Raw genomic sequence first — 12,332 nt, forward strand, 5'->3', positions numbered from 1 at the left:
TGTGGAAGTCATCTGTTTCCAAATTGCCCAAACAGCCCTGTTTCCGAACAGGTCACTGTTTAAAAGAAATTTTTAAAGGAGATCTATTTTTGAAACTAAAAGCCTCTCCAATAATGATATGTGAAAGTCATATTTCTGGCCTGGCACAGTGGCTCACGCCTGTAATTCCAGCACTTTGAGAGGCCGAGGCAGGGGGATCACCTGTGGTCAAAAGTTCTAACCCAGGCTGGCCAACATGGTGAAACCCTGTCTCTACTAAAGATACAAAACTTAGCTGGATATGGTGGTGGGCGCCTGTAATCCCAGCTACTTGGGAGACTGAGGCAGGAGCATCACTTGATCCCGGGAGGCAGAGGTTGCAGTAAGTTGGGATTGCGCCATTGCACTCCAGCCTGGATGACAAGAGTGAGACTCCATCTCAAAAAAAGATAAAAGAAAGCCATCTTTCTAAAGACGTGGTGGCCTGTAGGCCCCTGTAGGCCCAGCTACTCGGGAGGCTGAGGCAGGAGGATTGTTTGAGCCCAGGAGTTTGAAGCTTCAGTGAGCCACGATTATGCCACTGTACTCCAGCCTGGGTAACAGGGTGAAATCCTGTCTCTAAAATAAAATAATAAACTAAAATAAAGCAATTTTGAGAATTACCTCCCCACAGAAGTGGATCAAAGTCACAAGGGGCCTCGGCAGAACATTGGCAATTGGTTCCGGGGGATGTGGGCGTGGGCCAGGCTTGGCGTGTGAAGAGTGGAGTGAATTAGTTATGGTGATGTGCCTAAAGATCCACTGTCTGTTGTGATTATGAAGAATATTTTTCCTAGATGAGGTTATGCTGTTTCGTGGAAGCTATTTCTGGAAGAGCTTGTGCCACACAAGAAGTAAGAGGAATTTGGAATTGAGCTCATAGTTTAGGCTTTCAAAGGATTCAGAGCTGGAGATGTGAATTATTGAGCTGGGATCTTTGTTTACTTCTAAACCTACTTTCAAGAGAGAACCTAAAACTCATCAAGTTAATTTTTGCCAAGCCTTTGTATGACTGAAGATTTGGGGAAGGGGGTGAGATTCCAGCAAAGGATGTATTGAACCAAAGGATCTTTAAGATCACTTTCAATTCTGAGATTTTGTGATTCTATGTTTTAGAGAAAAGTAATCTTGGAACTCTTAAACACTTGCCACAGAAAGACTAGTTGTTTAATTTAGTCTTATTCAAGTTTTACAAGAAAACAGTTGATTCAAACAACCAGAAAAATGTAATAAGTTGCCCTCCTCATCAGCTAAGTAAAGCTCTAGTCTGTGTTGGTGGTTAGAAAAGAGATGGGTAGCTTTGGTGGGGTGCAACAGAGAGAGAGTGAAGGGTCATTTAGAAAACAAAATGACTCTTCCCTTCATGAATATGTGAACGTTTCTGGTTGGATGCAGAAGGCGACAGAGTCTCGCTATGTCGTTCCCATCCCTATGGCTCTAAACATGCCAAGTTACAAACTCAGTGCTCCGATTCGAAGAAGGGATAGTAACGTGACCTGGTTCAGTAGCAGGAAATTAGCACGAGAATAACCAATGCGGGGCCACTTGTGGTGGCTCACGCCTGTAATCCCAGAACTTTGGAAGGCCAAGGTGGGTGGATCACCTGAGGTCAGGAGTTCGAGACCAGCCTGGCCAACATAGTGAAACCCTGTCTCTACTAAAAATACAAAAAATTAGCCAGGCGTGGTGGCAGGCTCCTGTAGTCCCAGCTACTCAGGAGGCTGAGACAGGAGAATCGCTTGAACCAGGGAGGCGGAGATTGCAGTGAGCCAAGATGGCAACACTGCACTCCAGCCTGGGTAACAGAGAGAGACTCCATCTCAAAAAAAAAAAAAAAAAAAAAAAAAAAAAAAAAAAAAAAAAAAAAAAGAATAACCAACATGGGGAAATGAGGAAAATGGGATTTAAGAAAGGATGCTACAAATGAATTTAGAGCAGCTAGCCAGAGAGAGGCGTGCAGGACATCCAACCCAATAGTTGAAAGAGCAGTGTTGGGCTGGCCACTATGCTAATCTCTTCAGTGATAGTATCCCAACAGTCCTATGAGAGGAGCATTAATATGACTTTCCTTTCCCAGATCAGAAAACTGAGGCATAGCAAGATTAAGTAACTTGTCCAGTGTCACACAGGTAGTACATGATAAAACCAAATATTTCAGCCCATGTTTGTCTGAATCCAGAGCCTTTGCTTAGATTACACATCAAAGGAATTAATTTTCAATTCAATAAAATACACTGAGTGCAAAAAAGAGTTTATAAAGAGTAGTGCTGGTATTATTGAGAAATTATCGAGGCTTCGAATCTGGCTCTGCCATTGACTGGCTGTGACACCCTGGGCAAAGTATCCCCCACCTCTGGGGCTTGGTGTTTTCATCTGTAAAACAAGGTGGGGCTTTTTTGTCTTTTTATTTTTTCTGATGGAGCCTCACTCACTCTCTCGCCCAGGCTGGAGGGCAGTGGCGTGATCTCGGTTTACTGCAACCTCTGCCTTCTGGGTTCCAGTGATTCTCCTGCCTCAGCCTCCCAAGTAGCTGGGATTACAGGCACCCACCACCACACCTGGCTAATTTTTGTATTTTCAGTAGAGATGGGCTTTCACCATGTTGGCCAGGCTGGTCTCAAACTCCTGACCTCAAGTAATCCTCCTGCCTCAGTTTCCCAAACTGCTGGGATTACAGGCGTGAGCCACTCCACCCGGCCAAGGTTGTCGTTTCTTAAAGTTGGTTGATATTTATGCAGAGCTCTCTGTGTCCCAGGCACTGAGGCACAAGTTCTATAAGGCTCTCATTTGATTTTCCAGGAGTCTTGGGCCTTGGAAACCTCTCAAAATGCGTGAAGAGAGAACACCCGAAGCAGCGTCTGTCTTGACCCATGGCCTCCCTCTCCTCACTGAGTCAACACAGCAGCCCCTCCATTATCCTTTCTCCCTGCCAGCCAAGCAATTGAGGAAAGAAGCCTCCATGCCAAGATTGATGCTGTCTAGCCGGAGAAAAGGCATTTGAGAAATTACTTGGTAGTTTTCTTTCTTCTGCCTCTGGAGATCTATTTCTGGACCTGGTGGAGACAGTGTGATTGTAAAATCTGAAAAGACCAAGAAAGTATGTGGCCTGGCCTGAAGCCAGAAGGAAGCTACACTAAATGATGAATTGAAAATAATGTCTGAGGTCTAGAGCCCAGAAGGAACTAGCGATGGGAATCGTGTTACCTCTTCACCTGCAGCTTCAAAGGCAGGACTCACTTTTAAGAGCTTACCCATGCAGGATGGTTAGGGTCAAGTGTTCAAGAAGATGCAGGATGGCTTTAAATGAGCTCTGAAAACTCCCTCCAGCCCAGCCCTATGAGATGATGAGAATGTTTTTCGGTAGAAAGAGAGTCACAAATTAGCATCAGTTTCACATTAAGCAAATAGCTCCTGGTGGAAATTTGATCAGGGAAGGTATAAGATGTTAAGTCAACTGATGAGTTGCTGTATATAAAGCTCTGTTGCTGAATCTTTTAATCTGGTTTCTACAGTGGTAGTCAGTGCATGGAGCTCACTGGTCTTGGACCCAGTAAACCCAGTTTGATCCTGGCTCTACCTATGTAGCTAATTTCAGCCTCTTCATTTGTAAAATGCTAATAACAATCTCTTGTCCTATAACGTTGCTGTGAGAATCAAAGTTCCATATATTGAAAGTGTTTTGGAAACTGTCAAATAGTAGTCAGATAATATAAGGTATTATATTTTAGAAAAACAATTCATTTGTCAAAAATGATGAGGCAATGATAACTCAAATGATAGGCCAAAGTTAGAACCTATTGGCATTTTAGGAGAGCTTCATAATTCAAATGATCCTTCATAATTGTATGCATAGATAGAGACACAAGAAGGAGATGGGAGAGTCAAATGGTTGTTATATGGTCGAATTGTGTTTCTTTCTCAGAAATGAAGAAGTAGCCTGGGCGTGGTGGCTCATGCCTATAATCCCAGCACTTTGGGAGGTGGAGGTGGATTGATCACCCGAGGTGAGAAGTTTAAGACCTGTGTGGCCAACATGGTGAAACCCTGCCTCTACTAAAAACACAAAAATTAGCCAGGCGTGGCGGCACATGCCTGTAGTCCCAGCTACTCTACTCCAGAGGCTGAGGCAGGAGGAATCGCTTGAACCTCAGAGATGGAGGTTGCAGTGAGGCGAGATTGCACCAGTGCACTCCAGAGATCATGCCACAGCACTCCAGCCTGGACGACAGGGCTGAACTCTGACAAGCAAAAAAAAAAAAAAAGAAAAAAAAGAAAGCAATTTTTATTTTTAGATGCTCAGACCACATGGCCAGATCTTTCTGGGCAAGTCTCAGTCAATTTATGTAAAGCATGAGGCTGAGAAGCTCATGCCCAAACCAGAGACGCCTGGCAGTGAGTACAGAGTGACTTGCTGCTAGACCAAACTCATTTTAACTTGTGGACACAGCTTGGAAGCCAAAAGAAAAAGATGCCCAATAAAAGATCATCTGGACTTTTTGAGGCTGAGAATGCAGTAACATGTAACTATTTAGGGGTCCAAACCCATTTCAGGAAAATAGTAATTGAGTAGAAAAGTAGATCATGTTTTTCTACCCTTGGAGAAGCTGAGAAATGAAAGTTATCTCCTGGTGAGGCACTAGGTAGGGTGGGCTGAATAACAGATACTCTCTGCCACAAAATCATATCCTCATCTTCAACACTGTGCATATGTTACTTTACATGGTAAAAGGGACTTGGCAAATGTGATTAGATTAAGGATCTTGAGATGGGGGATTATCCTGGATTATCTGAGTAGATCCAAAAGAGGGAGGCAGGAGAGCCACAGATGGAAAGAGATGTGGTGGTGGAAGAAGAGGTCAGAGAGAGAGAGAGAGAGAGAGAGAGACAGAGAGAGACAGAGAGAGACATCTAAAGATGTTATGCTGCTGGTTCTGAAGATGAACCAAAAAATGTAGGTGCCTCTAGAAACTGTAAACGGCAAGGACATGGATTCTCCCAGAGAGCCTCCGGGAAGTATGCGGCCCTGCTTTTCCCGTTTTAGATTTCTGACACCCAGAACTATAAGGTAATAAATTCATAATGTTGTAAGCCACAAAGTTTGTAATCATTTGTTCCAGCAGCAATAGAAAGGTAAGATGCTAAGTAACTTTAGGCTGTGGTCTTTGCTCAATGTGACCCCTATACGTTGAAGAAGGACATATAACAAAATAATAAAACCCCAAAACATGACTGAAAACAAGATGCTTTGATAATTTGTTAACATGGAATTGCTAGTTTCCTTTAATTTCATGGCCACTGTTGTGGTAATGAACTGTATCCACAGGTTTCCAATCTGTTTCCTTGTCATGGACACATACAGGCACACACAGAGACGGACACACACACCTCACTTAAAATAAGACAGAAAAATTTCATGGTGGATCTGCATCTGAGACCCACCACGGTTCCCTACGCCTCCTGAGTGACATTTCCTTTCAGGAGTCTTCCTCTAGCCCCTTCCTCCCTCCCTGTTCCCTGGCCATCAGAGGGCTTCCTGATCGTCTCTGAGGCAGCCGTATTCCAGAACCCAGGCTACTGTGAGGCAGAGATCATGAAGGAACAGTCTTATGTTTTTGTTTTTGTTTTTTTGAGAATGGAGTGTCGCTCTGTTGCCCAGGCTGGAGTGCAGTGACGCGATCTCCTCTCACTGCAACCTCTGCCTCCCAGGTCCAAGCGATTCTCCTGCCTCAGCTTCTTGAGTAGCTGGGATTACAGGCGCCCGCCACCTTGCCTGGCTATTTTTTTGTATTTTTAGTGGAGATGAGGTTTCACCATGTTGGTCAGGCTGGTCTCTAATTCTTGACCTCAAATGATCCACCTGCCTCGGCCTCCCAAAGTGCTGGGATTACAGGCATGAGTCACCATGCCTGGCCCAGTGCTATTTCTTTATGGTAACAAAACCTCTGGTCAAGTCAGCTAAAGATGGATGTTAAATCGTTCAGGCTGGGTATGATGGTGGCTCACGCCTGTAATCTCAGCATTTTGGGAGGCTGGGGTGGGAGGATCACTTGAGGCCAGGAGTTTGAGACCACCCTAGCCAACACTGCAAGACCGTGTCTCTGTGAAAGACAGAAAAATTAGTCAGCCATGGTGATACACATCTGGAGTCCCAGCTATCCAGGAGACTGATGTGGGAGGATTGCTTGAACCTGGGAAGTTGAGGCTGCAGTGAGCTGTGATTGTACCACTGCACTAGAGTCTGGGTGACATAGCGAGACTGTCTCAAAAAAAAAAAAAAAAAAAAAGGCTCAAGGCACCATGAGGGCAGAATATCTATCAGATCAGTGGGCTGAGTTTTTAAACAGAAAACTATGTCAAAGGCTACTCTGGAGTTTTGCTTACATGGCCCTAGCGTCAATGGTCCAAATGAGCTCATAGTCACTCTGCCTTCCCTCCTCCTCCCCTTCCCTTAACATGCAACTTGATTCCACAGAAGAGAAGGATAGGAACTAGAGCTAAAAACATCTTCCTTTATCTTTTTTTCTTTTTCTTTCTTTTCTTTTCTTTTCTTTTTTTTTTTTTTAGACAGGGTCTTGCTCTTTCATCCAGGCTGGAGTGCAGTGGTGCAATCACGGCTCACTGCAGTCTCAACCCCCCGAACTCAAGTAACTCTCCTACCTCAGCATCCGGGGATCATAGGTTTGTGCTACCACACCTGGCTAATTTTTTTTTTTTAATTGTCTGTGAAGACGGGATCTCACTGTATTGCCCAGGCTGTTCCTTTATCTTTGAAGGTTTTCCTGAATTTCAAAGAGTCAAGGAGGACACCCCATAGTACCACTCAGTTTTCTCCCCGATTCTCTCCCAAGGTGTCTTCCAAAAAGAGGGCTTCTGGGGATAATGCATTTCCAGCCACCATTCCTTCAACTAGGGCTTTATGGAACACGACCTTAAACTTGGAAGGAACAGAAACACATACATGCTCAGACGTGAAGGCAATGAGCCTGGGAACAGCAGCCATTCCTTTCTCCTTGACTTCCGGGAACATCTTAAAGCGCGCGATCATCATGGCATACATGTTAGATATGGCGCCACCTAAAGGGCACAGCAACACACAGTTACTTTATTTATTATCAACCTCGTTTCACATGCAAGCAACATTCCTTATATCCATTGACCTGCGTCCTCCCTGGACTCAGAAGAAAACCCTATTGACTATCTTTAAACTGAATCCTCAGACTCAAAGGCACTACCCCAGAGGGTACATTGGGACAGGACAGGTGCCACCGCCACACCCCCTCTCAGTCACTAACTGGAACTGCGGTGGATTCTACTCTTGTTGTAAGCCCTTTGAAGAGGGTTTTTAATTCAAAAGCAAAAGGTTTGCCTCCATCCCAGCTTGTGAACGTGGTCATTCTGCATGAGTTCTGTACAATCCTGCTTATATCCGAATGGAGAAACCTTTTTTTTTTCATTTCAACTCATTCAGTGCCTTGCACCTGGATTAAGATAAATCAGTTGTTACTGGTGTAAACTGTTAACATTTTTTTTTTCTTCTTGAGACAGGGTCTCACTCTGTCGCCCAGGCTGGAGTGCAGTGGCACGATCTCCACTTACTGCCACCTCCATCTCCTGGGTTCAAGAGATTCTCCTGCCTCAGGCTCCCAAGAGGCTGGGACCACAGGCATGCGCCATCACGCCCGGCTAATTTTTTGTGTATTTTTAGTAGAGACGGGTTTTCACCACGTTGGCCAGGCTGGTCTCAAACTCCTGACCTCAAATGATCCACTCGCCTCGGCCTCCCAAAGTGCTGGGATTACAAGTGACAGCTACCACGCCTGGCCTCATCAACAATTTTTAGTGAGCAGTAGTCCCCAACCTTTTTGGCAGCAGTGATGCCTTTCGTGGAAGACAATTTTTCCACCTATGGAGGGTCGGGGGCGGGTGGGGGTGGGGTGGAGAATGGTTTTGGGATGAAACTGTTCCACCTCAGAGCATTGGGCATTAATTAGGTTCTCGTAAGGAGCATGCAACCTAGATCCCTCGCATGCGCAGTTCACAATAGGGTTCATGCTCCTATGAGAATCTCATGCGGCCACTGATGTGACAGAAGGCGGAGCTCAGGCGGTAATGCTGGCTCACCCCTTGCTTACCTCCTGCTCTGTGGCCCGGTTCCTAATAGTCCACAGACCTGTACCGATCCACCATCAAGGGGTTGGGGACCCCTGTCATAAAGGATATATCTCCAATTCTATCTTATCATACTCATCTGTTCATTCCCTCTAAACTAGTTCTTTTCTCTCAAAGACATCATTGAAATAGAATTGTATTAGCTAACAAAACTCATTTCATAATTATAGAAAAACTTACAACTAAGAGAATTTTCAGTCCATATTGTGTTACTTTTTCTGTGTCATCCAAAGGTTGTCAGGGATTCCACGCCATAAGATTTGTGTCTTATAAAGTAGAGTCTCACTTGACAAGCAAAGAAAACCCAGGGCTGTTGGGAAGTTTAGGATGTTTGCAATTCAGGAAAGACAGATTGTTATGAATGCAAATTAATATGCTGGCATGGAAGACGTGAGGCCATGGGGCAGAGTGAAGGTACTGCCTCTCCTTCCTGCCCAAGGGGAACACCCCAAGCCCTGCTGTCATGAGAGTGTTGTGAGTTACTCTCCTTCCTGGTGGCTGAGGAGCAGGAGGGCTCCATGTCAAGCTGAATGGCCCAGGCAGGGGTATGACCTTTGCCTCTTGAGCCCTGAGCTCTGACTCAAGCAGGCCGCCTGGCACACAGCACTCATCACCCAGATCCATGCCTCTGTCCTCAGCCAAAATAAGGGCGATTCCTTCCTTTCTGGACTCCAGAGACGCAGGAGAAGCAGAATCCAGGTCACGCCTGCTCTGAGCAGACACCCGGCCTGAAAGGCAGACTGTAGGATGCTGGAAGTGGGGTCTGCTTCGAAAGGAAATTCCATCCAAGCTCATGGTTTTGGCACTTACTGACATTTTGGGCAACGTAATTGTGGTGAGGGCTGACGTGGGCATTATAAAGCGTTGAGCAGCATTCCTGGTTTCTACCCACCAGATGCCTGTAGCACCCCCTCCCCCAGACAATCAAAAGTATCTATAGATATTGCCAAATGTCCCTTGGGGAGAGCAAAATGACCTTGTTTGAGAATTTAGTTGTTCTTAAAGAGGCTGGAGAAGGAAGGAGGGGAGAAGAGAAAGGGGAAGACGTATCCAAAGAAAGTGCTCTTCACATGCATTTCTTCTGAGGCTTCCAGCCCTGCCCTCCCACACGTCACTCTGCAGCTCAGCTGTCCTCTGGCTAAAGGCTCAGCAGCCCTGAGTGACAGAAAGAGGCTTCTGGGCCTCTGGGCAGAGAAGACCGTTTTAGAGGCATGAGGACAAATGCGTGAGCCCTACCTGCTCTTATTTCCTATGAATCCTCTAAGAAAGGATGTAAAAGCAAGTGCTACTTTGGGTGACTGAGGTGGGCAGATCACCTGAGGTCAGGAATTCAAGACCAGCCTGGCCAACATGGTGAAACCCCATCTCTACCAAACATACAAAAATTGGCTGGGCGTGGTGGTGCATACCTGTAATCCCAACTACTCTAGAGGCTAAGGCACAAGAATTGCTTGAACCCGGGAGGTGGAGGTTGCAGTGAGCTGAGATCGTGCCACTGCCCTCCAGCCTGGGCAACAGAGTGATTCTCTGTGTCAAAAAAATAAAAAATAAAATACATGAATAAAAGCAAGAGGTGAAACATTATGAAAACCCTGTTAGCTAGGAAAAGGTCTGTGACTAAGCCAAGCTTTCTTTCCTAGCCACTCCTTAGTGTTTGTGCTTTGTGACCTGCTGAGCAGTAAGGAGTGCTGCATGTTTCTCTGGTTCCCAGTGTAGGTGATATCACAAAAGCAGATTTCTTCTAGGAGTCCTAAAGGACTTTCCACGAAGCATGAAGCCTTTGGGCATTATCGATGGAGGTATGAGGCAGTATGTTTTAAGTCACAGACCTAACTCTTCACATTGAGTCCCAGGGAATGAGACTTTTAGATCCCAGACACATAAGATGTGTGGCTTTCTCTATCCCCACCCCTTAAATTGTAAGACCGTTTACTGCAGGAGCGAGGCTGGATGCTCCCGGGAATAGCATCCATGGCCAGTAAGGTGGTGATGAGCCATTTCTCCTCTGTGATGTCTTGTAGAAAGCAGAGCAGAAACAGGTTGCAATGACCTTTTCTGCTGTCTCTTCCCAACTTTGCAATGTCTGCATTGCCCTGTAGTGTGACATCTATGGCTTGCGTCTTGGGGTAAGAGTAAATGGGTCTTTAGGCTCTAAGGAAGCCTATAATTCCCATGCTCAAGCTGAAGTCGTCTCCACGTGAAAATCCCCCATCATCAGTGAGGGTGGAGGGTAAGCTCTGAGCCTAGCAGAACTGCCGAAGAGAATTCTTTCTCTGGGTGTATGTTTTCTGGGGCATGTAGGTTTTTCAGACCAGCCAGGTAAATTAGGCCCAGCTCTTAGTCAAATTAGTCAAATTTTCAGGGTCAACAGGTACAGTTGTTCTCTCCCTCCTCCTGGGGACCATTAAAACTTATGGCACAGGAATAAATTCAGCATAAAATAAATGCAAATAAAAGAAAAAAATAGAGCCCAGCACGTTCTTGGTTCATCTCAGGGACAGATCAATCCTATACCCACCACACAAGGGTAGGAAGAAGAAAGGTGGAAATGACGTGGATCTCTGTACCCCACCTCATTCCTCATGAAAAATGTTTTCAAAGCATCAGGCAATGATGACAAAGCTCCTCCCTCAAGAGGCATAGTTTTCCAGAGGAAAACTAAGTACTAAGTGCCCTACAAAATAAAGGCTAGCTTAAAATTCATCACAGCTGGTGTTCAATGACTTTTTAAAAGGCGAATTTTCCCTCCCATTTAACTAACACCTTTTCCTTCAGCACCTGAAAAATTGTGCTATATATTTAAACACATGAAATAAAATAGCTGATCAGAGCTTGCAGGCAAACATACTTAAGCCCTGGTCTTGGGGTCACTCTTGCTTACTTATTTTTTCTTTCCACTTTTTCTTTTCTCCCCCACCCCCGCCTCATCATCTGCGTGTCTCTGTAGATTTGCTGAAGAGAGATCACAACCACTTGGCCTTTGCTCTGTCTGACACAACGACAGGTGTTGCTCTGGCCTCTCTCTCAGGTGGGTCCTTTCTCAGCGGACTAATCAATCCCGCTCCTGCCACTGATTGGCTGATGGTCTGCACATCGGGTTTCTTTTCCACGGGTCAGTGACTTTCTTTCCATTGCCTTCCTAACTTCTATTTCTTTTCTTCATCAAACCAAGGTCTCACACAGAACCGTAAACCAAGGACACAGCTTTTTGTTTCAGGTTGATTCTCTTGGCTGGAAGAGGTGTAAATAATGGAGCTTAGAATGCAATGGCTGGTGATAAAAGGCAGGATGGAAAAGACTGAATGGCATGATAAAGAAGAGAAGGGATGAGAAAGCTCTTGAAGAAATCATCACCCTCTTTTTTTGCTCTAAGAAATTATCTCCCAAGGCCTGCTCTGTCCTCCTTGAAATTAGTGTAAATCCACTTTGCTGCTTGTTATTTCAAAGACAGAGTGGTCCATATGCTCTATGGAGTAGATCTACCTTGCTATGCACCCTTGAACAGCAAATGCTTTATTAAATGAGGCCACCCATTTCCTTTCACTAATTCTGGGAAGAGCGTCAGAGAGTGAATTTCCTTATTAGGAATCTTGATTCCTTTGTTCCACATTATCCGTACATCCTGCTTGTAGGATCACAGTAGAAGCACTGGGTAAGTACCATCTCTGATTATGCTTGCTTTGCACACAAATAACTGCTGTTCAAGCGTGGGTTACTTAGCTTGGAGGTATGTTCAATGGTCATGTGCACTTAATCACATTCATTCTTTTGATCAACACACAGTCTATTTAACCTAAGCAGAGACACAGGCTAGATACTTAATCTTCCCTAGGTTTACAACAAGGCATTGCATATTAGAAGAAAAGACACAAAGAAAGTTGAAATATCACGTACCGGGAGAAAATATCCCATCGCCGGAGCCCCCTGGCCAGCCAATGATTTCTCTCATTTTCTTTAGTGTGACATATTCCAAAAGCACAAATACTGGAGCAATTTCATAGGTGAACCTGAAATGTAGTAATGGCCACATTTTACCTCTGTAACTCAAATACATAATTTACAACCATTACAATAGCTACATAACTATTTCCTTTTTCAAACATACATTTACAAGTGTCATGATTATAACATTAAGCAGAGAGAAA

General features: G+C 44.9%; 1 protein-coding gene across 2 annotated transcripts in view; it reads right to left on the reverse strand.

The window, feature by feature from the left end:
* Window positions 1-12,332, reverse strand: part of LOC105480007 (glutamate decarboxylase 2) — an 87,148-nt gene that overhangs the window by 66,732 nt on the left and 8,084 nt on the right. For both annotated transcript variants that reach the window (XM_011738419.3, XM_011738420.3), the window contains 2 exons: window positions 12,082-12,194; window positions 6,977-7,092 (listed from right to left, as the gene is read on the reverse strand). In XM_011738419.3, the coding sequence (XP_011736721.1) occupies window positions 6,977-7,092; window positions 12,082-12,194 (229 nt within the window). The remainder of the gene's footprint in view (window positions 1-6,976; window positions 7,093-12,081; window positions 12,195-12,332) is intronic.

Source organism: Macaca nemestrina, chromosome 9 (assembly GCF_043159975.1).
Source record: "Macaca nemestrina isolate mMacNem1 chromosome 9, mMacNem.hap1, whole genome shotgun sequence".
Taxonomy (NCBI): Eukaryota; Metazoa; Chordata; class Mammalia; order Primates; family Cercopithecidae; genus Macaca; species Macaca nemestrina.